Consider the following 27,670-nt stretch of genomic DNA (forward strand, 5'->3'; position numbering starts at 1 on the left):
AATGTGTCTGTGGCAGAGGTGTAAAAAGTACTGAAATATTGTACTCAAGTTAAAGTACCTTTACTTTGATGAAATTTTACTTAAGTACAAGTAAAAGTACCCATCTAAAAATCTACTCAAGTAAAAGTAAAAAGTAGTTCATTTAAAATGTACTTTAAGTAAAAGTTACTTAGTTTCTTCCAACAACTTGATGTTTTTTTTTTACTCAGTAACAGATGTTATTTTCAATGTAGCGAAGTACAATACTTTGGTTAAAATCTACTTAAGTAAAAGTAAAGTTACCCATTTCAAAAACCACTCAAAAAATTACACGAAAAAACTACTCAATTACAGTGACGTGAGTAAATGTAATTCGTTACTTTACACCTCTGGTCTGTGGTACTTTCAGTAGTCATTAAATATTACTGATATTGTTACTTTAAATAAGTCTGTGTTGTGTCTTCGAGGTGAACCTGAGAAGTCTGGCAAAGAGCAATGAGAGGTAAATGAAACAAACAGGTGAAAGGTAAGCAATAAGGATTTATTAATTTGCATCAAAGAAGGTCACTACTGCAACAGCTGCAATGGATATCAAAATGCCGTATGGTGTAAATGAAGGACAAAGGGGTTGCTGCTGGGGGGGGGGGGAGTAAGTCGGCCGAGGTCAGGGTTCACGACAGGAAAGAGTCACAAACTTAGTTGATGGGGTGAAAAGCGCCCCTCTGATGCCACTGCATGTCTCTGATGCGCCGAACCGACTGGATCTGAGGAATCTGGGCCCCGAACTCAGAGCTGTCCTTGTACTCCCCCTTTTCAAACAGGTACTGATAGCCTCTGTAGCCTGGGTACTGGTAGCCCACCCAACTGGTGCGCACGGAGAGGGGGGGAAACAGAGGAGAGACAGTTAGAGGTCAGAGGTCTGAGATAAGTGTGGGTTGCACCAGGCTTGTTTTTGCAGGATGGACTCACGTGCCACTCTGAACCCGGACAGAGGAGACCTTCTCCTGGTAGCCGTGTGCGTGGAAGCTGGGGACATCATCGTCTATGATTTCTATCTTCTTCCCTGCAAAGCCTGGGTTTTCGTAAAGGACAATCTTGTGCTCCTGGCTGTCCTGAGAAAGCAACAAAACAATCCAGTGGGTTGAGTTGCTGAGCAAATCATGAGGTGAGTGATAGGGGGGAGGTTGTAACAATATTTAAATGGTTTTACCACTTTAATCGGGCGAAAAGCAACAATGGTGTCACTGCGCCTGCTGTTGGTCCAGGAATCCCAGCGAGGATACTCCCCCTTCTCAAACACGTACTGCTCCCCTTTACAGCTGGCCTGCTCGTATCCAACCCATCTGTCGGGGCAGAGCAGACACATGGAGGGTTGTCGTTGGTGCAGGGGGCAAAGCAGGAAGGAAAGCTGGTTAAATATGCATAGAATACGTTCATTTCTGTTCTTCTAGTGTGCCATCGCCAACTCAATATAAAAAGGCAGCCCCTCTTCCTCTGTGTGTAAGGTTCTAAAGTCAGAGTCAAGTTTTCTGTCCGTCTCCACACCCCACACTCACGGTCCACACAGCACCAGTATGGAGCCCACTTTCTCCACGCCTGCTTCCTGGAGGTTGTTACTGGGGCCAGTCAGCTCATGGCAGCGTCCCTGGAAGTTTTCCTGCTCATAGATAACCAGCTGTGAGCCAGTGGGAGGGAAGAAGAGAATATGTTCAGCATAATGAAACAAGCATTGTTGTGCTATACCTTTTTTCAATTTGAAGTGTTGTCCGACCGATGTTTAGAAGATACAAGACTTCAAATGGGGAACACACCAGTGCTCACGACCCAGAGGGAGCTGTGAGATGCAGACTGAGCTGCTCTGTGTTTGTTGCATTTCCCCTCACCTTAAACGCACTGGTGCCTGGCTGCTGCTGCTTGGATGCAGGGTTCTGGTGGTCTGTGGCCATAGTGAATGGATCGGCAAAGGAGGAATCTGAAAAGAAACAGCATAATTAAAATCAATCATGTATTGTTTCTGAAAATATCTGTGGATGCTCATGTGTTTCAAAAAAGATCTATCCATTTAAATCTGAAATTATAAACAGGACAAACTGCTTTTAATCCCTCTCCGATTGATTATGTGTCTGTTCCTCTCCCTCCAAAACAGATTCACGGCCTTCTGAACATAGAATCACTGCAATGTAACATGGGAAATAGTTTCATGAAATTAAACCTAAAATATAGTTAAGAAAAAAGGAGAACAAATGCTGAGCAAAGATTTAAATATGTAAAGTTAACAAAAATAGAGCACAACAGACATCAACCGCTTACCAGTACCTGTCTGTGCCAGTGTGTTTGTGATGGTGTGATCAGCTCAATATATACGGGACGACCAGGGGTGGAAACTGTGCCAACAGTACGCCACAGTGTCCAAGCTGGCCTGCAGGTCGGCCTGCCATAGGCCCAGAACATCGAAATGAGGGGTCACCGCGTAGCCTCCCCCCACCCCGGGGTGTCACACTCCCACAAAGTTATTTCATTAGTAGCCAGTTTTGTCCAGCCAGTCATTGTTCGACATCCACATGATTCAGCACAAACAGTGCCAAGAGACCTGCACCTACAATGAGAGGGAGAGAGAAAGAGAAGGGTTGTGAAAGATGGGGTTTACTGTACAGGGGAGATGGTGGACTGGATTGAATAACAAACACTGCTGAAAATTTACACTAGTGTAGGTTTATTTTGTATCTAATTTCTGGAAAACACTGCAGCTAATCTGTGCAAAGCTAAAAAGAAGCAGCACAGAAGGTTGGCTGGAAGTTAAAACTTTTGACTGCCCACAGGTTTTATTTCCATCTGTGTTTGTTTATTAGTTACAGGATTTTGCAAAAAACTACTGAACGGATTATTATGAAACTTGGAGGAAGGATGCAGCGTCAGGAAAGAACCCATTCAATTTAGGTGCAGATTTGGATCCGGGGGAAGATCCAGGATTTTTCTGAACTTTCTTTAACAATGCGAGATAGGACGTCTTTCAACGTTTTCCATGATATCTCAGAGAATAAATCATGGAGGTGGCTGAAAAGTATCAGGCATGTTTAGGTGCAGATTAGTTCAGTTTGGTATAGATCCAAATAAAATCATCTAGTGAATTTTAACATGGATTCAGTAGTGGAATATTGAGTCTTGGCGAGGTATGCACTCCCAGTGTAATGTGAGTATATTTTATATTTTTTAATTCAGAGGTATTATCATATTCTTCTTTGTCTCCTCTAAAGTTCTACAAAAGAGTGATTTCTCTTCCAAATGTCTTTAATGCTTTCAATTAACTAAAAGTTTGTTGTATAATAATTTTGTGAAGCAGTCTTTGTTATTCTTAAATTAATCATCTCACAGCCATTGGATTTATCATGTTACTCTTTGGAGGAGGTCAATTCCATACAAAACTTTCTTCACCTCCATTAACTGCAACAGTTCAAGTTCACGTTTTTATTTGACATAATCCGGTCAGCTCAGAAGTGAATAAAAATAGAAGCACAGTAGAAAGAGCTTCATATAAAAAAAAGTAAAATACAATACAATACAATACAAAACTAAAATTATACACATTCAAAGGTGCATATACATTCAGGGGTACAAGGCTACTTGTGCATTGGTGCAGTATTAACAAACGAATATCACATAATTACAACACTTAGCTAGTCTTTTGTCATATTCTTAGTGATATTTTTTATATACCTAAAAACTATGAATACCTCTTCTTTCTTTTAATTTGTTCAGATGACACTTTTAGGAGCATATCAACTAAAGTCAAGATCTGAGGTTTTGTGGTTCAGCAAAAAAATTAAGTGACATATGTCACTTAATTTTTACTGCGCTCATACTACATAGGTAATTTTGTGTTCATTTGATAATTTGATAATTACTTTTCTCACCTTCTCATATGAGTGTCATCATATCTTAGTTCAGTCTGCATTAGAATCATGTGGAAATGTGAAAACAAATATTCTTGCTTGAGTATTTATGTTGGTGCAGTGCAAAAGAGATCTGGAGCTCACTGAGATGGCAAAATTATGTTTTCTGTGAATACTGTTGTGTATGGAACTTATAAGGCAGTGTTGTTCAGGTATCATAGCTGCACTGCACAGGAAGCAAACAGCTGACTTCCTGTCCTGTTGATATTACAAATACTGTCCCAGCAGTCATTTTCTTATTTCACAGAATTCAAACTACACTTTGTTATTTTTCAATAAAAACAGTCTTGTGTATCAATATCAGCGATTCTCGTCCTCACCCAACTCACCGGGGAAGCTGACCTAACCTTTGCACTCTGGCCTATGTGAGGAAGTCCGTAGAGATCAGTGCCTGTGGGGAGAGGCGTGTGCACGGACGCTTTGTAAACAAAACCAAACAACAACAAAAAAACTTGACTTGTTGAAGTTGTGTTTGCAATTTAACAAAAATACACAGAAATAACGTTCTAAGGAGTCACATTACACATCCCTCCAACCATTCATGTTCATGACTTTGTATCCCTCATGGGTCGCAGGGGCAGTTGGAGCTAATCAGGTGACATTGGGCGAGAGGCAGGGTACACTGTGGGCAGGTCGCCAGCCTATCACAGGACTTACATACGGCGACAAACAACCTTTTACTTTCACATTCACACGTCTCCAACTAACTCAACCCCAGTCTGCATGTCTTTGGAATGTGGGAGGAAGCCGGAGAACTTAGAGAAAACCCACACAGACACGGGGAGAACATCACATAAAACAACTGTATGTTGTGTTATGTTATAAAGTTTTCCTGGTGAAGACCATACCGATAAAATGGACATAATGTATAACAATACATCTATGTGGTTTAAACATTTTATTAAACTTAATTAAACTGAAAAACAATGCAAGGCCTTGATTGAGACTGTGAGGATCGGTGTGACTGTGTGAATCTTCATGTAACATGTAAGGATTTTGGTGAAGTCTGGTCTGTCAATTTTTGTCTTAAAAGATGCATGATGCTTTTCTTTTCTTTTCTTTGGTTTATATTGCCTGTTTATGTTTTACTGTGTACTGTAAATTGTGGACGGAATCTAACCATTTGATAGATCTAACTAGGTTACACTTCAATGGCACCTTTTTCCTTTTTGTTTCTATGACATATGTATTGCACTTAATTTTTCCTATATATTTATCTTCAGTTACATCGTTCTATTTTATTTTTATGTCTTCATTTTATTATTATCCAGCGTGTATGTGTGTATTTGTGTGTGTGAGTACATGGGTATACTTATGTTTGCATACGGTAATTACTTTATTTATGCGCTGCTGAATGAGGATGATTGTTGTTCTTCAAATCCCAATAAAAATTAGATCACAAAAAAAAAAAAAAAAAAGATACATGATGCTGAAAGTAGGTGGCAACTTTGTTATGGGGGATATCATTTGTTTTTGGGGTGGCTGTGGCTCAGGAGGTACAGTGGGTTGCCCTTTCACCAAAAGGTTGGCCTTTCGATCCTAGTCCCCCTCCCCATTGCACATGACAAAGTGAACTTGGGCAGGACACAGGACACTGACAGTGTGTGAGTGATGTGCACAACAGAGAAAGTGTTGCACATCAATGCACTGTATGAATGTATGAATGGCAAAACCTGTACTTAGAAGATGGCTGTGTAAATACAGACCATTTACCATATTTGGACTTCCTTAAAACCGATTCCAGTTCAGCATTAGAAACATTAGAATGAACCTGAACGGTTTATAACAGTATCATCTATCATTGGCTGATTCAAATCATAGCTCCCTTGTACTTATAAGGAATATATTAACTTGTACATGTATTGATTGTGTCAAAGAGTACAGCTCCATGCTGTAGTGCAGTATTTTGACTGATCGTGACACAACATCCCGAAAATAAGTTGGAACACACACTCAGAATTATTAGTCTGGTTAAGAAATCTACATAATCTTTATGAAGTGTGGATAAACCAAACTGAAACCCCCCCCCCCTGGACTCCTCTGATGGATGTTAAGATGTGTTTTCTCAAGGCTCACAGTTGGCAGACTGCATGTTTTTTCCATGTAGTCATTGAAAACTCTAAAACTAGTAGGGATTCACTGGATGACACGGAGTCCTGTTTATGCCTATGCCACTCTATTATTTATTCTTCATGTATTTAGGCACCAAAGAGAAAAGTTTGGACATGTTAATGACTCCTCTTAATCATGTTATGATGGTAATGATGTCTGTATTTGATTATTACCGCTGTATTACAGCAGAATAGTAGCCTGCATGTACAATTTTGTGTCATTATGAAAAGTGAACACATCTGCTTATTGTGGAATGTTATCAAAAGACTGATATTTAATTTTCCAAAATGCTGCACGTGATTCAAAGATTATTTTGATGACTAATGACGTAATGTAGCTCCTAATAATTGCCTGGTGACCAATAATGATGGATGAGGATCATTACCCATCAAATGCACAATGACGACTGTGGAAGGGAATGCAGTGCACTCTGTTTTAATAGCAAGCATACACACAGTATGACATCATTTCCATTGCTTTTGAGCAGATGTGTGTCTACATATTCTCTAAGTCATGTGCTCATAATGCTACAGGAGTTGTCTGACATCACAGGGGAAACACAAACAGTAAATAAACTGAGCTCATCTTAAGAGAAAATATGTGGGTGACACTATTTTCACATCGACATCATCTCTGATTGTGGCTTTTCAGTTTAAAGTCACCTCGACTAACAATAATCATCAGTAACATCACCAACAAACAGGGCCAACTCCAGGTCAAACAACTTTTATTCGCCTCTGAAACATACATGGCATCCCTCACTGGGCACAAGCAGCAGTTTGCCATGGTTAGGTCAAGGCAGAGGGCGGGCACTGTCAGCAGCGTGGGGGGGGGGGGGCCTGTGGGAGGATGCTGCTCAGCTGGCTCCAGCTGAGGCCGGGGGAGCAGGAGGTACTGGGGCGGGGTCGGGTTCAGGGCCGGGAGTCGGATCCGGGTCAGGGCCGGTGAAACAGCCCCTCTTGTGCCACTGCATGTCCCTCACGCGTCGGACAGACTGGATCTGAGGCGCTGGGGCCTCCCAGTCGTTCCAGTGCTTGAAATCGCCTCGCTCGAAGATGAACTGGCGGCCTCTGTAGCCTGGGTACATGTAGCCAACCCATCTGGAGAAAGGGGAAAACAAACTGTGTGTGTTATTTGTCACATAAAATACAAGATTGGACTCATTTTTTAAGTTTATAATCTGAAAGGTCGAACTGAAAGGAAGGATCTTACGTTCCGTTAAGTGCCTTGACACTTGCTACACGATCCTGGAAACCGTGGCCCCACAAACTGGGCACATCATCATCAACAATCTCCATCTTTCTACCAGTGTATCCGGGGTTCTCATACAGGTGGAGCTTGTGCTCGGCACTGTCCTATTGAGGGGAAACAGACACATGATACTTACAAGTCCTTCAAATGACTCCAGTCAGTGCTGACTGTTTGTTAATGTTGTGTAGGAAGGTCAAAGAGCCGTGTGTGAGAGGGATGAGTGAGCAGGCTTAAATCTAAAACCATGCACATATCATCATGTCATTTTTGTGGATAAAGTCGGGTCACCCACCACTTTGAGCAGCCTTAGAGAAAAGAGGGAGTTGCTGCTCTGGCTGTTAGTCCAGGTGTCCCAGCGTGGATACTCGCCCTTCTCCAGGATAAACTGCTCCCCTGAGAAGCCATGTCGATCATAACCCACCCAGCTGAGGGGGAAAAGGAGAACACAGATGGTAATGTGAAAAAACAAAAACAAACACATCTGTGAAGAAGGATCAGCACTTTCTGAGCTAAATGAACTGAAACATGCAATATACTCACGGTCCTGACTCAACTATCAGAGATCCGACCTTCTCCAGTCCCTTCTCTGTCACATCTTTACACTCAGCAGAAAACTCTGCCTTGCAGCCCTGGAAGTTCTCGAACTCAAACAGCACCACCTGGATCAGGGAGAGAGACTTGCCTGTTCTCAGACTGCATGGCACCAACAGTTTGAAACAAAGGCCTCCAGGAGATGACACATAATATCCACTGATTAATCGCATTGCTATTGTAAGATATCATACAGACAGGGTGCAAAAGGCAAGTAAAACAATTCTGTGAGAAATCCCTCCCTGATCAAACTGGCTTTTCATTTGCAGACGGTACCTTGTAAGTGGCTCCAGCTCCACCCTGGCTCTTCCCAGCAGCCAGCTGCTCTGGGACGCTCTGCTGATCGGACATCCTCCTGATCCACTGCTCCTCCACTTTTTGGCAGCAGCAGAAGCAGCACACACCCAGGCAGAGCCCCATCCATCACACATGTACACACAGGCACAGGAGGAGAGCTCAAAGTCACAGTTGAAACTCATAACTCACCCTGAAGGGGGATTTTTATTTATATCGTCCTAAAGTAGCAAAAACTCATTTGCACTGTAGTATTCAAAGGTTTACAGGCTAACACAAAAACAGTATTCCTTATTAGGTTCAGTTACGGTCCATGATGTCAAAATCCTTCAAACCTGGGTCTTCAGTGATGCAGCACCATCTAACCCCACTGCACTGGAATGAATACACCTGCTATTAAATTCCTGTGTCCAGAATGAGGCCTTTACCTGGGTATGCCTGCTAGGAAGATGTAGTGTCCCTCTTTCTCTGTGCCACTTGGTGTTTGCTGGGGTTGAGCCATTAGAGGGCAGGGACAGGGGGGGTATTTATGGTTTATTTCTGGCAACAACAGCAGAAAAGGGGGAGCTGTTGATACAGCAAGTCTGTCGCTCACATTGTGTCCGTAACGCTGCCTCTCAATAGGCAGCTGTGTTGGCACACGCTGCCCTGCCCGTCCGCCTGGCTGCCAGCGAGCACTGTGTGCGGGCACAGGGAGTGAGCGCCAAGAGGATTCAGCAAACAGCCATGCTCAGCACAAACACACACACACACACACACACACCGACACACAGACACACACACTAGACTACACCCAATCTCAGCCACATCAAACCTCCTCGCAACTTTCCAACAAAAAGTTTTGGTTTGTATTGTCACTAAGCTTAAATGCTTCCATATACAGGTTTGACCTTATTAGCTTCAATGAGCTGCTCATATGATTGAAACCTATTTCATACTGACACAAAGATAGATCAAGGTTTCACAAAGAAGTGCACACAACAAAGAGATACTGAACAGAGGCCGCAGCTTAAGCCAAGTAAATTTTATTACGAATTTATTCGCTTTAGGACACTGGCCAGTACAACACAGTGCATATACATCTTTCCTTTCAAATAAAAAAGACAAAGAAGGACATAAAAATAAACCCTCAAACTTTATGAATAAGTAAAACGTCCATGTACATAGAAACCAGGGGCAATCGCTCCAAAGACCCGATCAACACATTCACTTGCATTGCAAGAGCACTCCGACAATACAGGAGACAAAACATGGCCAACGAGAGGGGGCAGAGGTCAGTGCTGTAGTGCATCAAGTGACAAAGTGCTTTACAGAAGCGCAGAGCGAGTGGGTGGATGGCAAACATGAGATCGGCTATCAAGCAGGTGCAAAGAGAGTTTGTGGAGTTTTACAGAGGGTTGTTTGGAGTGATAGAGAGGGTAGAGTCATGTAAACAATGTAGTGAATGAACCATCCCCTCCGCTGGAGTAGTGTGAGTCAACAACCCGACTCTGAGCAAAGCCCGGTGTTAGTGTAAAGATTGTGCATGCACATTAATGGGGACAAAAGAGAGGAAATTGCACATTCATTGGAAAAAAAATAAAAAGTCATGATCTGAGGAGTGTGTGAGGAATACAGGGTGAATGTATGGCTCATAATGGATGCTTACAGATACAATTGATTACAGGAGCGAGGACAGGCTGATTAGTGTTTCCACAAAAAGAGTGTATTTGTGCTAAAAAGGAGTGTGCATGATTGACAGATGCAAACATCAGTTGGCCAAAAAAAAAAACACCGGTCCTCGACAAAGACAAATAGACAAAAGACACACAACAGTACAGTACGCAGCAGCAGCCGTGATACTGCTAGTTTGTGGAGTTCATCAAGGTAGTGATGCATATTAATGTTTTCAAAACTAACTCTGTCTTTTCGTTAAATCACTGATTATACAAATATAACATTTCCTGATTACATTTGTTAACATGATATATACCCCCACCGTCAATCAAGTCAGAGGTGATTTGTTCTCTATGTTCAAAACAATAATAATCAGCGTCTGAAATGTAATCCCATGGCAGCGCTTATCACCATCACAAAGTGACGCGGCAGGCCCAGCCGGCTCATACACAACGGTGAAACTAAATACAAACATCTTGAAGAGGATCGGCTGGATTGTCCACCAGCATTTGATGAAGCACATCCAGCATAAGAGGCGACATGGTCCCAAAATAATTTCTTTCTCCTCATGCTCCTCATCATCGCTGCTCCTGGTCCCTATTAAAGTGTTCATGTGAAGTCCCTCCTGGTGCAGGAGACCTCCAACAGGTTCAAGCACGAAATGGATAAAGCAGAGCAGCCTGATTTTTTTCAGGCGGTTTTTTTTCCTCCTTGCTTGTTTTTTCTTTATCAGTAAGTCCGAGACTCTCTATAAAAAAGGCACCATGCACAATTATTGACCCAGAAGGGGAGAGAACCCCCCTCCCTCAAAAAAACAAAACAAAACATATCAGCAGCTGTAGATTCCCCTCTCTCCTGCTCTCTGGGTCGAACGTTAAGGCTTCTGTTTCACACAGATTCATCTGTTAAGGCCACCTTGAGGAAAGAGTGAGAGGAGAACAGGAGTCAAAAATAATAGCAATGACATCCTCTTTTTCTTTCAAAAGAAAAAAAAATATCTCACCTCATTATTTACTTAGCTCTCATTTTCATATTGACTCAAGCGCTTCTTGGTCTTCAGCTCTTTCAGCCACTGGGGGGAGTCCTCACTACAGAGATAGCACAAAGACAGTGTTACGAACACAGACATCTCAGGATGACAAAGAAGAGCCACACATGAAGAGGATGCTGAACAAGAGACGAGTATAAAAGCTTTTAGATAAATAGATAGATAAATAGATAGAGTACTTTATTCATCCCCGAAGGGAAATTAAGTTGTCATAGCAGCCGGTATATTTGAATACAATAAAATACAATACAATAGAATAAAATAAAAAATATTGAGGTAGAAAGAATAAAAACAGAAACACAAGATAAATAGGTAGATAAGGTGCAGTGGCAAGATAATGGTAATAGTACTGATAATATGATGGTAATGTTATTGTTAGACAGTATATAAAAATAGTATAGTATATATAGTATATAATATAACATAATATATATTTATATATATGATAGTAATTATACCAATATAATAGCAGTATATAGTAATAATGGCAGCAACAGTATATATAATAATAATAGTAATAATAATAATAATATAATAATAATTATAATTATAACATGTACACATGTATAAATATGTGTATATAGACTTATATATACAAAGAATATACAGAGAGTATGATATAATATATGATATATAGTGGAGGTATAAATATAAGTATTTGACTATACAATAGATAATATAATATGAGTGTAAGAATATGTAGACAGAGTGTGCAAAAGACAATATTATTGTATAAAATTATATATAATATCAATATGGTTTATATTAACACATATCACATATGATGTGAAGTAAGTGTATATGGAGCGGTGAAATTTTGGTGATATGGGAAAAAACACTGAGCTCTACACAGGGAAATGTACACATCACGTCCTGCTTCCTGTTTGCTCCACCCAGGCATTCTCTTACAGCGTTTTTCATATGTGAAAGGCCAACTCCGGAAAAGTCTGGGCCACATTTTCGAGTTCAAATAAAAAATCCTTTTCCCCCAGGAAGGTATCTTTCCTTCAAATGGAGTATCTTACCCATTTTCTTTCCCACCAGCTGGGGGCAGCACACGCGCTGCCCGTGGAAGGAAGGGGGACTTGGGGGAGCGAGACAGCTGGGAGGGAGAGGGAGCAGGTGCTTCAGTTTGATTGTCAAAGTCACTCCTCTTCTTCAGCTGGGCCTGAGAAAAGGAATGGGAAAAACTTTAGAACTTAGAGGTCAGAGGAAAATAACAAATAGAACGAGCAGCAAATACATGAGAGGAGTCTGCACAGGCTACGCTTTAATACAGCTGTACAGGAGGGGTGAATAGAATCAGATTCCACTTGTCCACACATGCTCTCAGTAGAACAGTTAATCATCTCTGCTCGTCTTCATCACACAGGTTATTGCTCACCTTTAAAGCTGAAGGGTCCATCCCAGGGAACAGGGCGACCCTTTGTGGCTGAGAGGTCGCAGCAGGGGAGAGGTCAACTCTTCGTTTCTGCTCCTCATAGTTTGAGTCATCCTCCTTTCTCTCAACTTTTGCCTCTGTCACAGAGCAAACACAAATTACTTTTACACTTCAGCATGCAGTTGTCACGTAAGAGGTACAAGGTAATCTGAAGTTTGACATTCAGTCTTGAAATTTGACAACAAAACTAAACTTGTGAGTGCCTTATTTGTAGAAACTGTTTAGTATATAGTGTAGAAGGAGTTTATTTGATGGAATAGTTTCTTATCAAGATTTAAGCTGATCAAATGGTTAAAACCCGATCCCCCTCACATACAATATATAGACCCAAAAAGTATGGGACATCTACCAAATGGTGCAACTCACATATTCATTAAGGCTCCAAAAGTCTATCTTTACTAAACGATGTCTCTGCGTTATTAATACAATGAGGGTTACTAACTAATCTCGCTCTGGGCCTCTGGTTGAGCGGTTATCTGTCAACTCTCCCTACTCACATACATTATACACCATCCTCTCTGAAAACCATATATAGCACATACTACATTCTGGAGTGGACAATTACTATTTCTTTATCCCTGGTTTTATTTAATTTTACTTGTTTTTTCTTTATTCTTTCTCCTTTTTATTTAATAAATTATGTATGTAATCAACCATTTATTCTTATTCTTATCCCCCCTCTTTTTCTCTTGGAGTGAGCACTGTTTGATGTTCTTTCTATGCATTGTACACTGTACCTGAATACCATGTATAACAATATTGTATACAGTTGAAAAATGGACAAAGAAAGTAACTGTGTGAAAATGCATATTGTTTTGTTGAAAACTAAATAAAAAATAAGTTAAAAAAAAAAAAGATTTAAGCTGCTTTTGTTTGGTGTCCAGAGGAAATCAACACAAAGATTACAGCTACAGGTAAAGTATAAACCTGTGGAGTCTTTGTAAAGCCAGTCCTCTGCAGTGTCTCCCTCTGTCTGTGCAGCAGTCTGACGAGTGGTCTTAGTGGGACGCGTCCGTGGCGCTCGTTTCTTCTGCAGCTGGGCTCTGGAGCGGAGGACGCTGGTGTCTAACAGAGTGGTTGGAGCCTGAACAGCGAGACACGGGGAAAAAATACGATGATTTGAGATGAAAACATAAATACAACACAATTACACAAGTTAAAACATGAAACAAATCAAGACAAAACCACAGCGTCAGAGGCACATGGGGTGCAGACTGAGCTGTGTTGACTCAGGTGACACTTACATCAGGGAAAGAGAGTGGCTGGTTGTCAGATGAGGATTGGGGAAGGAGGCCGTCCAGAGTATCAATTTCAAACTTTGAGGCCAAATCCCCTGGCGTGTGCGGGGTGGTGGGCTTCCTCTGTGATGGGCTGAAGTTGCTCTCTGAGCTGGGAGTGGCTGGAGTGAGGCTGAAAAGGATTCCAGAGAAAAGACATCTGAAAACAACTGTATGCTTGCTGTAATCGCAGTCAGAATCAAATAGAGTTTGAGTCATAGCTTTTTTTTGTGGCAACACTATAGAGGCTATCACTTAGATGACATCACTAAAACAGACTGTGAGCCTCCTCTATCACCATGACAGGGAAAAACAGTGAATCATATCAAACCAAAAGGGCCCTTGGAGATTACATATGTCCGCCAAAGGCTAACGCCAAATCTATTCATTTAAGTAAGTGACAAATTAAATCCTCGATTAAATCCAAAATTTCACGGGTTCTTCCTAATCCGCCCCTTCAATAAAAAAATCTAGAAAATCTGAAAAATAGTTTTTGAATAAGACAGATGGGCAGAATTTAAAACATAACCTCCTTAACTGAGGTAAAGGTATTGTGGTTTAAAAAAAAAATTAAAATACAAATATGATCTAAAATCTATACTTTTAATTGTGGTTAACGTTGTGATATAATTGTTTAGCCACAGGGGGTCAGAAACAGATTGCCATGCAAGACACAGAGGAGCACAGGGTTGTGCAGGAGTTCTTTGAACTCTATAATGAGCAGCAACATCATTTACCAAAGAGAGACTGTTTATTGTGCTACAATGGTGGTTTGTGTGGTGTGAGGTACCACTGTTATCTGGCTTGTTGTTGGGAAGATTAATCACCTCCGGCATGGAGGTTATGTTTTCACCTGGGTGTTTGTTTATTTTTCAGCAGTATAACAGATTACAAAACACTACAAAACGGTCCTGGTGGAGGCCTGGGAAGTATTTATCTGGTTAAAGGGCCTGATCCAGGATTTCTATTTTCAGCATTGTGAGGAGTTTTTTAACAATTTTTAATTTCTTAAGAAACCTGATGTAAAACAAGCAGACATATTTATGTTGAGATCAATGACTTGGCTCTACTTCCTCTTTCCTAGTCGAAACACCAACACATAATACAATGTTCTAATAATTGTTGTTGCCAATGACGTTGAACATTAAACACCTAATTTATTCTGCCTTTTTAAAACAGAATTAAAAAGGAATTTCAGTAGATTTTAGTCATTACAATCTCTGCAATATTCGCCTGCATCAGTTTTTCTGCATCTGCACATCCTCCGCTACTGTTAGAAGATAAAATAAATGTACATAAATGCTTCTCGTCCGGTTTTAACATTGGTGCAACTTGCTAAGCTGGTGAGGTAGTTGTGCTTGGATGGTTTGGGATCACTGGCCCGTGTTGTTTGTGTGTAAACATGGCAAACGCATATAAAAACATGTTTACCTGTCATCAGTGCGCAGTCCTGTCTCCCAGGTCCCGTACTGACTGTCAGTCTCATGGACCGGAGTTTCCTGGTCGTTTTCCTCCTCTTCGCCGGTGACACCTTGCTTCTGCTGCACCTGGAGGTGGCAGGGAGAGGGAGAAGAGACGGGGGAGATTATTAATAAATGGGGAGGAATATACAGTAGCAGATTCGCTCTGAGAGACACCAGAAAAATCTAATCTCGCCTGAAACCAATCTGTTGTTGGCATCAAGCAATCTGACCCCTAATGAAGTTTGGTAAAAGTCTAAATTTGTATCTCCACTAGTCAAAAATAAGTTTAATTGGGAAAAAATTATCATGAATGATAAAAAGTCAGCAGCTGGTTAATCTGTGTCATCTCTATTAACGGAAGAGTTGTTACATCCTCTTGAGCTTTAGTAGACAGCAGTTGTAAGACACATAATAAATGGAAGATGAAGGGATGAGTTAATGGACACGGGACAAGAGCGGGGACAAAGACAGATGATGGGTGCGTGGGTGATTGAGTGTGTGTTTGCTGTCTACTGAACCATGACTCTTTTAATGAGCCGGGTACAGAGGACATACTGTCTCCAAACCTCACAGAGCTCACAGAGGCACGCCTGCGCATGAACCGATCACCCTGGCCTATTTAGGAAAAACACAATAGAAAAACCCCTCAGTCCTCGGCCGTTGCCCGAGGGGTGGACACAGAAATGTGATACACCTGGCTCTGTAATTGCCCAGGATCTTAAGACTATAAGCGCAGTCCACTACCAATGTTTATATGAACAGTGGCTGAAGATCAAAACTCTCATTCTTAAAGCCTTGTTTTCTTTGTGCATGAGAAAACACAGATAGGAGTCAGGAGAAAAAAAAGATGTCAGGAGAAACAATGAGACAGAATCAACACTTGAGGTGGAGTGTGACGGTGAGACATTTTAACTGAAGGAGCATAATATATCTGAAGAGAGTGATTCATCAGCTCAGCCTTTCCTGACAGGAAGAAATAAAGCAGATAACAGTGAGAAGGGCATTCAGCACGGCTCCCTGCATCTGAGAGGAAACTTTTGTGCTCAAGTTCATCCTCTTCTCAAGGATTTACAGCACTCACACTTTTCCCATTGACATCACAGGGTCAGAGCACTTAGCTTGAAATACACAACCTTCACAGACAACAATGGACAAAAAACCTGAGTTTAAAGCAAAATAGGGGGTGAACATGTATAAAGAATAACCACTTGTCTATTGATCAATTAATCAATTATGACACAATTAAACAAGGCAGCTTATTGAAACTGATGTAAGGCCTCCCTCTGACAACAAGCCACAAAATATAAGCTACATATAAGTTTACACTGTATCAACAACAGTAGATCAATACTTCTAAAGCAAGGGGTTATCCATTAATATGACCTGTCACATTTACAGGGAGTCTAAAGCTATAGACAAGTCAAATTAAAGACCTTTTAGATACCATTTGAAGTTAAATTTAAAACCAAACTTGTGATGTAAATATAATTGTTATAAATAAACATTCAGCCTGTTAGGCTCCAGCAACTTGATCCTCGTTGTTCCAAGCTAGAAAGACTTTCTACATGCAGCGCAGTTTGCTTCACGAGCACTTCCAGGCACTGGCTTTAACCACCATGAGCACTCGCCATTCTCAAGCTATTTATCGTTAAACTTACATCTACCCATATTCCTAAGTGAGCAAGCAGACTGGCTAGAAAAGGATTACTTTAACGCATAAACTTAACCAGAGATAGACTGACATGCAGGGCATACCAATAAGTAACTTACTAAAACTTCTTTTGTCCGGCTGAGTAGAGACATTTTCTTGGTATTCTTTTAAAAGGCCTTTTATATATCAAAATGTAAATCTAAAGACCGTTAAAGAGAGCGATGACACACAAAGAAAGGTGAGATACAATAATCAGGAATATGTGGCGGTCACCCTGCCAACTTTGTAATTGCTACACATTGACTTAACTTGGTGGATCTGCAGTTTCAGGGCATTGTAGAAATTGTCAGACAAAAGCAACTTTTTTTATTGATTTCTTAATTTTTTCAAAGACCATCTGACATAAATTTGATGCTGTACTGCGGTTTTATCTATTCTCATCTCACTCTTTTCTTTACACAGCTACTGTGGAAAGAGAAGTGGACATGATATACAACAAAGGTGATTGGCTAAAATCAAACTACAGATCCTTAACCCAAAATTATGGGGCATATGCAGCATACATGTGGATACTTGCCTCCTCTTTACTACAGCATTTAGTGTTTGGCCTTGCTTCTAGTGAGAACCAGCATTGACATATTCAAACGACCCATTGATCAACCTACTTTTTTGCAGCATATTAAGAGCACAAGAGTCTTTATAGGTGATTAAAAGGCCCAGTATGATGCGCCATATTTGGTTTAGACCCTGCTGTATCATGTCCTATATCTCTCCTCTTATCTGTGACTGTTATCACTGCTGCCAAAATTCAAAAAACAGGCCTTGTAAATATAAAGGCCTATTTATAAAAATTCCTATCCTATGTGGCGTGTCTGTTACGCAACCTCAACACTCCCAGAACACACCCTCACCTGATCAACACAGAACAGGAACATTGCCTCTGCTGGAACATGTCGAGGAGCAGCGCCGCTATACTGCTTATAATCACTGCTTATACCTATGGCAGGCTGCTCCAAGCAGAATGAGCCTTGTGGTGGATCTTTAAAAGGTTCCTCCATCGAACCATGTCATTAATCAGTCAGTACATAAAGATGCTTTTAACAGAACAAGAACATTCTCACTTTCTCATAGACAGTGCATGGTTAAAAACAAAATACTTTGTTCACATTTCTTAGTTGCTCTAGTGAAAGGACACTCACAGGTTTGGGCTGTATCGTGCACAAACACAGAGAATATGGTTGATGACGAAAGCTTACTGAAACAGCAGGTCCACGAGCAATGATTTATGGTTTTTCCTTAATAACATTAGCAATATTCAGCTTCCCGCCGACAGGAAGGGTGCGCCGGAGGAAGCAACATAACAAAGAGCGGATGAATGGAAGGTTGGAGGAGAGAGAGAAAAGGTGGATCACTAAATAGGGTTAAACTGACAACAAGAGAAGGAAGGGGCTGGATCGAGGCCTTGGTAAACTCCTCCCTGATAATGCACTAATGACTGGGCACCACACACAACCCACAACACAGTTACATGGGGCAGAGAGCCAGTGGTTTGTGGATTGCTTCTATAACTCAAGAGTTGAATGGAAAGGGAGTAACTGCATTTGCTGGCTCTGGTGTTGCATCGCAGAGAGTGAACAGCCACTGTAGATATAATTAGTGTGTTTACATGAACACATCATCCAAGAAACAAGTTTACATATCAGTTTACACCACCGGAGAGGAATGTGTGTGCATCTGCTCTCAATCAGCGCTGTAGGCTTTCCAGTCAACATGGACAACATGGTATAATCACACCCTTCAGACCATAAAAATCTGTTAAGATGTTTACATTAGACATGTTATTAGAGCCTTCCTCCCTTTTCCGGTACAGACTGGACTTTGCATATCGGCCGATTTCAAATCCAATACAATATAATAAAAAAATATAAGAACTTATATTATGTATTTTAACAACTGTTTGCCACTATGGAAGTTAGATTGTTATTATTGTTGTAAGGCCTATTGCTTGTGTTGTAACTGATAACACTAGTACTACCCCTCGAAACTGAAGTCTTGTATATGGTACACGTTAACGTTGTACTCGTGGAACTTTCTAGCGTGAAATATTGCCAAATTGCTGGATTTTAGCTAGCTTTGGCTAATGCTAGATTATCAGAAATCACTTCTTTGCTGTTATAAATCAAGCATATTTAGGGAACTGATATCTATGAGTGTGTGCAAGTTGGTGCAGCTTGGTTGAAAGGGGGCTGTTGGGCCTTGGTGAAAGCATGCTGTCTACAGACTGACATTCTAGTTACAAATGGGATGTGACCATCTCAAAGACTGTTAAGACTATAACACGCATTAAATATACACACATTTAGTCACAACATCAGACCTATAGTACATCACCACTTTCCATCCTCTACTCAACTGCTCTTGTCAATCTGGTGAGGGTGGAGTGGGAAAATACACTCTGCATGTACTTGTGCACACAGAAGTAATCAATATCAATATCCTACAGATATTCAAAACAACTGCTCCCACAAGCACTAATCTCATGTCAACAAATGGACATTCTAGCCACAGCTTACATTAAGACATGGTGTGCAGGGCCAAACGAACAGTGCTGTGTTATTCTTTTATTACATAAGTGTTACATACAGCCAATAGCTCAGTTTTCTACAAAGCATCTGTTAAGAACAGAGTGGAAGAATGTAAAAACCTGACTTGGCTTAGGAATTTAGCCCAGAGAGCGCTGGACCTGACTTAAAGGATTATTCTCGTTATTTTCAGTCTGAGGTTTGTTTTTCGTGGAGTTTGCCAATATGACGAGTGTTTGAGATCAAATTTTTGACACATCGACGTGTATCCAATCTTTTTTAAAAGTGCTGTCGTGCAGTACACACATACAGGCTAATAGCCGACCCCAAAGCTGATATGAAGTTAAAACAGCTATACACTAAAGTCTGTACATGGCTATAATTAAAGGTCTTAATAGCATATTTAGTAATTTGCATATTTTGTAATACTCATTAACTTCTCAAAAAACTGTTATGTCCTACCATCAGGTCGTACTGGTCGCAAAAAACAAAACAATTCATTCTGATTGGTTTTAGCTTGACAATGCTCTTTGAAACTTCCAAAATCACAAATATTATCAAGTCATTGATTTTAAGTCCACCTCTAATAGTCCACCTTTGACTCCTGTTGTTCGTGTCATTTTGGCTGTAAATGTATGCCCACTGATGGGATTATTAAGTTTCGCTAAATTTCCTATTAAATATGATCATGTATCATATGATGATACATGTGTTTACTGCCTGCAGGTGTCCACCATTCATGACACAGGGTGGGGGATGTCTGAAGTCGAATTCTGGTCAACAACAACAACAGTTGGTAGTTTATATTTATCCAACATCTGATATGACACAAATGCCATGTCAGTACTTAAATGGTAAAGAGATTTGGAAACCTGTCAGCCTACAATGTCATCTGAGATTATAAGGAACTGCGAGCTATCAGATGTCAATATCCAACTGTACGTAGTGGCACAGTCGTGGGGGATCATGGAGGCACAGTTCAACTATTCAAACTGAGTTTCAGTCAAAAATAAGTTTCTCAAATTAAAAAGCATGAGGATACTAAGAACTGTATAAAGTCCTCTGCATAACTAGATATTGACAGTTAGTGTCAAAGCTCAATTGGCTGATCTGCTTTCAGCTGTCATACACACACACACACTAACACATTTCCATTTCCTGCGCTAATGGCAGCTGGAGCAACTCTTTACCAAAGAGCACATCAGATCCAAGGAGGAAAAAATTGTGACTAAAGTAAACCAGCATAAGTCAATTTAGCAGAAGGTGCAGTTTTCCATCTCTGCACTTTCAACCCTGTTTTGATGTCTTTGTGCTTCAAAGGAAATGCGTAGCCCCAATGTTCACATCCTCTCATCCATTTACTGGCTAGCTGACGGCTAACCATCGACCCAGTGGAGAGACAATTAAGCTGCTCCCGCACAAAACAATCACGACTTGTGATATCTAAGACAAACAAAGTCACGTCAACACAAATGTCAGCCACATATATACGTCAAGAAAGAAAAAAGCTTATCTTTAAGTGGTATGACTCATGAGGTGTTATTCAGCACTTCAGCAAACAGGCGTAACCTAAAGATAGGAACAACTGCTGAAATGCATCCTTACATGGATTTCTACATCTGTCCTTCACATGGAGAACAGAGCCGCTTAGATGTCAGGGTGGAGTCAAGGAGAGACTGGAATCCAAGAAATCACAATGTTCATCTCATCAAGAGATTCAATGTTACGGCTGGAAAACTAATAGCAATATAATAAAAGTCCAAAATACATATCAATACTAAATATGAAGTGTGAAGTGTGAAAGAAAGTACAGTGAGGATGTATGATTTACAATTGATCTATATTTGTAAAATATTTTGTATATTTGTAAGTGTTGGTCACTCTGCTGGTAAATAAGAGTTTGACACCACAACCTTCACTAAGGAGAGACAAAATTAATCAAATGTGACATTCATCATGATAATTATTGATATTGACTGATATAGTTTTTGGCCATACAATCCAGCTCTAGTCCTAGTACTTAGTATTATCAGTAATAACACAATAGGTGGGTGACATGCTGGTCCTGAAGAGCTAGAATAACAACGGCTTTGCTCAACAAAATAGAGACAAACAAGGAATGGTTTACATTATGCCGATGAAAATATAAGACTGAGATTTGGTGAAAGTATATGCATATAGAGAGATATTTGAGAAGCAGTAGGGGCAGTGCAAAACCATGCAGATGGATAAGATCTTGACGCGTTTGGCAAGAGACCAAATAGTTGATGAGGGAGCAGCTGTTAACACAGGGACACTAAAACAGTGGCTGGACATTTCTGAAAAATTTGTTGAATTCCACTTGTGCTTTATTTAACTCAAACTGATGTGGAAGTTCTACAGCTGAGCATATACAGGAGTAACAGCAATGACCCACTGTATTGATCAGTAAAGAACCTCAAAGGTGGCTGGTGAATATGTATGATTATTGTTTTAAACTGGTATCAACAGTGGACGCTGATAACAGTGCTTCCCTGTACTTTAAATGTGTGTGTTGTCTTACAGCAGTGGGCGTGTTGGGTGCGGTGCGCCTGCGTAGGGACAGACGTTGCTGGCTGCGCAGTGAGAACCTGCGGATGGAGTCCCGGCTCCGGGAGGCCAGGGAACGCAGGGAGTTGGTTCTCTTGAAGTCCCCGGTCCCGTCCTCTCCCCTGCCTCCCCTCTCCGCTGGGTTGGATAAAAAGCCGAGTGCCCCGTGCAGGGAGCGACGGACGTTTCCCACCCATCCTGACACCTGAGACTGAGCCACCGACAGCTTGTCCCCCAGATAGTCCATCACAAGCCACTACTTGCAAGACCTGCTGTGCTAGAATAGAGTCTGTGAACTGAGCTGTGACTCCTGTTATCACAGCAGAGGGACAGCATTAGAGTCTAGTTCTGCTGGGAGGTGGTGGTGGTCCGGGGACAGTGCCCTAGGTATTCACTGATGTGTGTTGCTGGGTCAATACTGCAGCAACGAGGAAGGTGACACAGAGAAAAACAACGCAGCTCAGCTGATTTTGATGTGGCGATGTTGGTGGCGTCTGCAGCACAGACAACGCCAGTCAGTCACTGACCGTTACAGGACTGAGCTGCTCTTCGGTTTCACTCCTAAATGGTCTTTCTGCAGTGCAGTCCCACTGGAGCCATCAGGACTCTGTTTCAACTCATCACTGTCCAGGCTCCAGGATGTCGGCCCTAAGTTAATTGTGAAGCTTTCTAATGTCAATTTGAATGCACACACTAATGCTAGCTATGATACGCCGGGCAAAACACCTAAAAGGGCATGTAAAGGTTACGTAAGGCCAGCCCTTTCTATTAGATATGCAGGGTACTACTCTCTGAGAGAGGCTGGAAAACTGCTGTGCTGTCTACCAACATGTTTCTCAGCAATGTTTCTCGGACCCAAAGCATAACAACCAAGAGCAATATTAATAGAATCACATCCGCAACCTGCTCTTTTAGGTTGGCACAACATTCAGTTATCTGTTACCAACATGCAGCCCTACTTTGCTACAATTATAAGAACTGGATTTTCAACAACGCTCTGTGACCCCCCTAGGCAAATCCTCCAGGTGAGAGCTCCTCTGATCCCAGCCGCAATCAGACTGGCAGTACTTCCAGGTATGGGGTTGATGCGTCTCTTCCAAAAAAAAGGGCCCGGGTTAAAAGTTGAGAAATCCATCTATCCAACGAGGCCACATCCCCATGGTGCGTGGTACTACGTTACCTTCTGGCTCAAGGCTGAGAGGAGAAATGGTGCAAGACAGCTGGTGGCACAAGGAAAGCTGCTGTAGTCATTCGTATTCCATGAGGAAAACCAGGGGGGAAACCACAGCAAAGCAAAACACAGCAGACAGGAGAGAGTCCTGTGGTGGACAGGCCAAATCCACAGGAGGAAGAAAAGACAGGCGGAGGGAAATTGTTCCTCTCCCTGTCTCCTGCTGCAGGTACAGGCAGGTAGGAGAAAATGCGTCAGCAGTGCTGCTCACTGTATCACAGCGCTAGGACTCACAGTCAAGGAGAAACTGGGTGGAGAGAGGGAGTGTGGAACGGAGTCAGGGAGAGTGAGAGCGAGAGAATGGGAGGTCCCTGATTCAGAGCGGGAGGGAGAGAGGGGAGGGTTGATATATGTTCTGCGGTGCTCTGTCGCTCCAGCCTGGATCAGTTGCAGGGCAAGACAGAGAAGTGACACAGCTGGAGCAGAGACGCAGTGGAGACAAATGAGGAGGGAGGGATGTCACTTCATCCAAAGCAGACAGAGACAACTATATATCGAGAGTGAAGATGATGTGATAAGATAGGAATGAGAAAAACTAAAAATAGATTGATTAGATGTGCATGGGAGACAAGAGTGAAAAGACAGGTGTGACTCTCAGGATGAAGAGAGACTCTAACGCCAACCAGTTTGTCAACACAATGCAGCCAAAAGCAAGAATCACAAAAGCCTTCAGTCAATGTTTATTCAAATCAGTCAGACTCATGCAAAAAGCCACACATGCTTCCAACTGTAACATGTCTGAGTTGTATGGTGCCAGTGACCTGGTGGTCTAAATAAAGCCACAGTGGGCGACTCCAGACACACTCCAGAGAGTTGACCTCAGAGCAAACTGGGACAGAGGGGCTTCAAAAAGCTGGATCCAGGTCCACATATGCCCCCTGCAGGTAATCTGATTATCTTTTCTGTGAAGTGTTAAATGCGAGTCTGGGGTGAGGCTGTGTGTTTCCAACAGCACACAAAAGACTAATCTCACATTCTCCTCAGCTTGACAACCGTCGTCTCTTCCTGAGTAATCTGACCTTCAAGGACGAGCTGAATTAGCACCGGCTAAAAAGCTTAACTCTTTTTCTACATATTTTATGTTTGCTGTTTGGTGGTAAAGACAGGACAGGAATATTATTATTTTCCTGAAACATATGGTACCAAATCTGTAATTGCTTTATCAATATTCCCTCTTCTCAATTTGATTATCAATGTTAACAAAATACTCAAAATTACAGCTGAAGCAATGTATTATCTAATAGGGCATTCTTTATAATATGTATTGATTATTATATTCTATAATAAGTAAATGTATAACATTTAAGTCCTCTGTTTTCGGATAAATATTTGCTGGTTCTGGTTTCTTAATGATTTACAGCATTTTTTAATTTAAAAAAATTGTAAATGTAAAAATGTTTGGTTTTGGACTGCTGCTTGGATAAGACAAGCAATACAAAGATCCCAGTGGCCCCAATAATAAAAATAAAATATTATGGACTTATCCCAAAACAAAAATGTCAGACTACCTGGTCATGAAAATATAGGTTAGAAATTTTTGTAATCACATAAACGTCTTTTCCCACCAACATGAAAACATTCAATTTTGTCATATATGAGAGGTAGTTTTGTAATGTTGGTGATTTTCTCAAATTGTATAAACCGTTGAAAATAAGACAGAAAGAAGAAATATATCTACTCTCCCTTATTTTCCTACCACTCCTCCTCCTGAGCGTCATCTACTGGAAGTGACTCACGGCTGCTCAACACTTCCCTTGTTCTTCTGACCTCATCAGTCTCTGTGGAGACCCTGCTACAAACCAGCCAGCATCCACACATAAGAGGTGAAACAGCACGTAGCTATAGTACATACAGAATACTGTTAATGATCGCAAAAATACATTCAGCGTGTTTAATAAGAGGATGTTTACGTCTTAGAGAGAAAGATCTGTAATAGGAGAGTAGTGGTGTCACTTACCCAGAGGCAGTGTGGAGTCAAGCAGCATGACCACATGTAAAACACAGCTCTCAGCCCAGTGCCCATCTCTGCTCTGCCCCACTCACCAGCCTCAGACCCTCTAACTTCCAGCAATGATGTCACCACAAAACTATTACCTCATCTATATCACCCTGAGGACGCACCAACCACTACATATAATGTGGGGAATTAATCAGATCTCATATCTGCCTACTCATTATAATCTGGTACTATCACATTTCAGGAATATTATTTCACCTTGTCCTAAATATAAAAATTTGAATCGCTACTTCGGGTAGAGGTACCACTATTGAGCCTGTGAAAAATGGATAACTTGTCATTTATTCTTTTAAAATATTCTTATTCTTCCAAATCATTTATTTGTTTCTGCTGAAACAATTGGATCATTAGGAAGTAATCTCAGCTTCAAGATATAGTGACAAAATATATTGATAGTAATTGATTGTTAAAATTACTGTTAGTGTAAGCTTTGTGTGTTATCAGGTGGTATTTTCAAAGATCTAATTAAAAAAAAGAATTGCAGTGCAATTTATTAAGTTATGTTAAAACTAATGTATGAGCTGTTCGAACATGGGCCATGTGTTTAATTACAATGAAAAAAAATTCCCACACTTTTCCTGCAGCTCAAGAATCACATACAGTACATGTGATACAGAGATGGATGAAATATACTGAGAGTTGCAAACACCCAAGGATATGAGGTTATCATAATTTGCCTTGACACCAAAGAGTCACATCGGCAGACTAAAACACAACCACTAGATGGCAGTAGTCACCTATGGACTCATGGTGAAAGGATCTGATCCCAATGTCATGGACCTGTGCAATTATAAGACACAATATACTGTACTCCTGGGTTCAGTGTGCAGGCCTTCAACCGGGAACTGCAATTACAGTCTCGCTGACAAAGAGCCGACTGAACCCAACCCTGCACAGCTGATAAACAAAGACTGGATGTGCTTGAATTCATCTAGTCACTCTAGTTGCAAATACGCAGACAAACTTTGGTTTACCGATGTGGAAAAGAAAAAGCAGACCTGAACTACGTACAAGGCTGAGAGCTGGAAATGAGTGTTTACAAGCAGCACAGAGGATCACACTCACACAAATATTACGTGTCTGCGCTGCTGCTGGACACATGATCATTACGAGCCATTTCGCTGCACAGGTTTCCCTGAGCCATGCTGACAGGTGCCTAATAAATGAGCAGTAAGGGCAAGTACTCATTAACCATTTATCTAATCCAATCCTGAAATACAGGCCTGAGAAGCTGCTCGGCCGCCACTTCCCTGGAGCGTGTCGTGGGATGGGTGGAGGTGAGTCTAGCGGGCCATGCCATCAACATTAGTCAGAGTCTCTTTACTACTTTTACAAGGGGGCGTTCTGTTGTCAACCATCAGCCAACTGACTGCATTCCACTTTTACCTATTGTCTGTCGACAATGCACGAGACATACACAGACACACACACACACACACAGGTAAATGGTCTGTATTTATACAGCGTTTTCTAGTCTTGATGGCCGCTCAAAGCACTTTACAGTTCAGTTTGCCTTTCACACACACATTCATACAGAGCATCTATTAGCAGCAGGTATAAGCAGCACAAATCGTACCACAAACCTTTAACCAGGCCCCTAAAAAATGATGTTTTACCTTGATAGGACAATGCCACACACACACACATACCTCCGTCACCACAAAGCTGTGTGAGAAACAGTCCAAATGAAAAGAGTGACTGTAACAATGGACTCAGCCAGTGATCAATCTGATGATCTTAATTCTCACTTCTTGGTTAATGGGTTTCTGGAACACAGTATTGGTATAGCAGCAGCTGAGCCTGACTCACCCAGCTGTGGCGGTCCTGCTCTCGGTGTGAGCTGCGGCTCCTCATCCTGGAAAGGCTTCCCTCCACAGTGCTGAATGAAGGAGCAGATCGACGTGACACACTGCGAGACCGCATCCTGTTCAACTCCTAACAACACAAAGGGACCAACATGAACTCCTCATCACGTTAACATGATACCACAATGCTGAGGTGTATGGTTAATCTGTGAGAGAAATTAATTACCACATTATCATTTTGGAACTTGAAACTTGCATTATTTGGCTTGTGTGAGGAGGGTGTGAGTTTGTTGTTGATGGATTTATTTTCTCAGCAATTTAGCGACACAGTGTAGGTGCAAGTTGGACACCTATTTTTAAACCATTATAGGGAAATAACTGGGAGATCCACAGTATGCATGCTCTTCCACGTGCTTACAAAGAAACAAACAGATGATTAAGTCCTGATAGTATTAGAAGGAAGGTCAATAAATCAGTATGGATTTCTCTATTATCAAATGTAGAACACAAACAATGAGTTTTGGGGGGCTGATACTGATATATCAAGGAATAAAAAAAGGATTATCAAAATATCGGCCGATACATATATAAAAAAAAGAATCATGGCAATGATACCAAGAACTTGTTATCAAACCATATTTTTTTAATGTGTACAATTCAAAATTCAATTTATTTTAACCAGGAACTTTATTATAAATAACTACAATGAAAAATACAATCTAAATACAACCAAATATATAAAGGTATTAGTAAG

At 41.2% G+C, this 27,670-nt stretch overlaps 3 protein-coding genes across 3 annotated transcripts in view; all 3 read right to left on the reverse strand.

Annotated features, from left to right (window-relative positions):
- Nucleotides 1–674: 674 nt before the first annotated feature.
- crybb2 (crystallin, beta B2) lies at nt 675–1,925 on the reverse strand. Its single transcript, XM_061071672.1, has 5 exons — nt 1,863–1,925; nt 1,536–1,654; nt 1,190–1,322; nt 949–1,091; nt 675–843 (listed from the first exon to the last, which is right to left on the reverse strand). The coding sequence occupies exons 1-5, from the start codon at nt 1,923–1,925 to the stop codon at nt 675–677; spliced, it is 627 nt and encodes a 208-aa protein (XP_060927655.1).
- A 4,972-nt stretch (nt 1,926–6,897) lies between these two features.
- Nucleotides 6,898–8,234, reverse strand: LOC133001951 (beta-crystallin B3-like). The gene is made up of 5 exons (XM_061071670.1): nt 8,160–8,234; nt 7,833–7,951; nt 7,585–7,717; nt 7,254–7,396; nt 6,898–7,141 (listed from the first exon to the last, which is right to left on the reverse strand). Exons 1-5 carry the CDS (start codon nt 8,232–8,234, stop codon nt 6,898–6,900), a joined length of 714 nt encoding a protein of 237 aa, XP_060927653.1.
- Nucleotides 8,235–9,644: 1,410 nt separating this feature from the next.
- si:ch73-138n13.1 (calponin homology domain-containing protein DDB_G0272472) overlaps nt 9,645–27,670 on the reverse strand; it is a 28,079-nt gene continuing 10,053 nt past the window's right edge. The window contains exons 6-13 of the mRNA XM_061072312.1: nt 26,921–27,046; nt 15,031–15,146; nt 13,567–13,732; nt 13,250–13,406; nt 12,266–12,399; nt 11,907–12,049; nt 10,837–10,921; nt 9,645–10,748 (exon numbers count right to left, since the gene is read on the reverse strand). Coding sequence (XP_060928295.1) covers nt 10,849–10,921; nt 11,907–12,049; nt 12,266–12,399; nt 13,250–13,406; nt 13,567–13,732; nt 15,031–15,146; nt 26,921–27,046 — 915 coding nt within the window. The 3' untranslated portion in view covers nt 9,645–10,748; nt 10,837–10,848. The remainder of the gene's footprint in view (nt 10,749–10,836; nt 10,922–11,906; nt 12,050–12,265; nt 12,400–13,249; nt 13,407–13,566; nt 13,733–15,030; nt 15,147–26,920; nt 27,047–27,670) is intronic.

This window comes from Limanda limanda, chromosome 5 (assembly GCF_963576545.1).
Source record: "Limanda limanda chromosome 5, fLimLim1.1, whole genome shotgun sequence".
Taxonomy (NCBI): domain Eukaryota; kingdom Metazoa; phylum Chordata; class Actinopteri; order Pleuronectiformes; family Pleuronectidae; genus Limanda; species Limanda limanda.

What these genes read in the sequence shown, in the direction of transcription:
- crybb2 (XM_061071672.1), bottom strand. Translation starts at nt 1,925, where the DNA reads ATGGCCACAGACCACCAGAACCCTGCATCCAAGCAGCAGCAGCCAGGC. An exon ending in ATACTGGTGCTGTGTGGACC is followed by an intron (nt 1,323 to 1,535) that starts GTGAGTGTGGGG and finishes CTGCCCCGACAG; the next exon opens with ATGGGTTGGATACGAGCAGG. An exon ending in CTTTTCGCCCGATTAAAGTG is followed by an intron (nt 1,092 to 1,189) that starts GTAAAACCATTT and finishes TTGCTTTCTCAG; the next exon opens with GACAGCCAGGAGCACAAGAT.
- LOC133001951 (XM_061071670.1), bottom strand. Translation starts at nt 8,234, where the DNA reads ATGTCCGATCAGCAGAGCGTCCCAGAGCAGCTGGCTGCTGGGAAGAGC. An exon ending in CTGATAGTTGAGTCAGGACC is followed by an intron (nt 7,718 to 7,832) that starts GTGAGTATATTG and finishes TTTCCCCCTCAG; the next exon opens with CTGGGTGGGTTATGATCGAC. An exon ending in CTCTAAGGCTGCTCAAAGTG is followed by an intron (nt 7,397 to 7,584) that starts GTGGGTGACCCG and finishes TCCCCTCAATAG; the next exon opens with GACAGTGCCGAGCACAAGCT.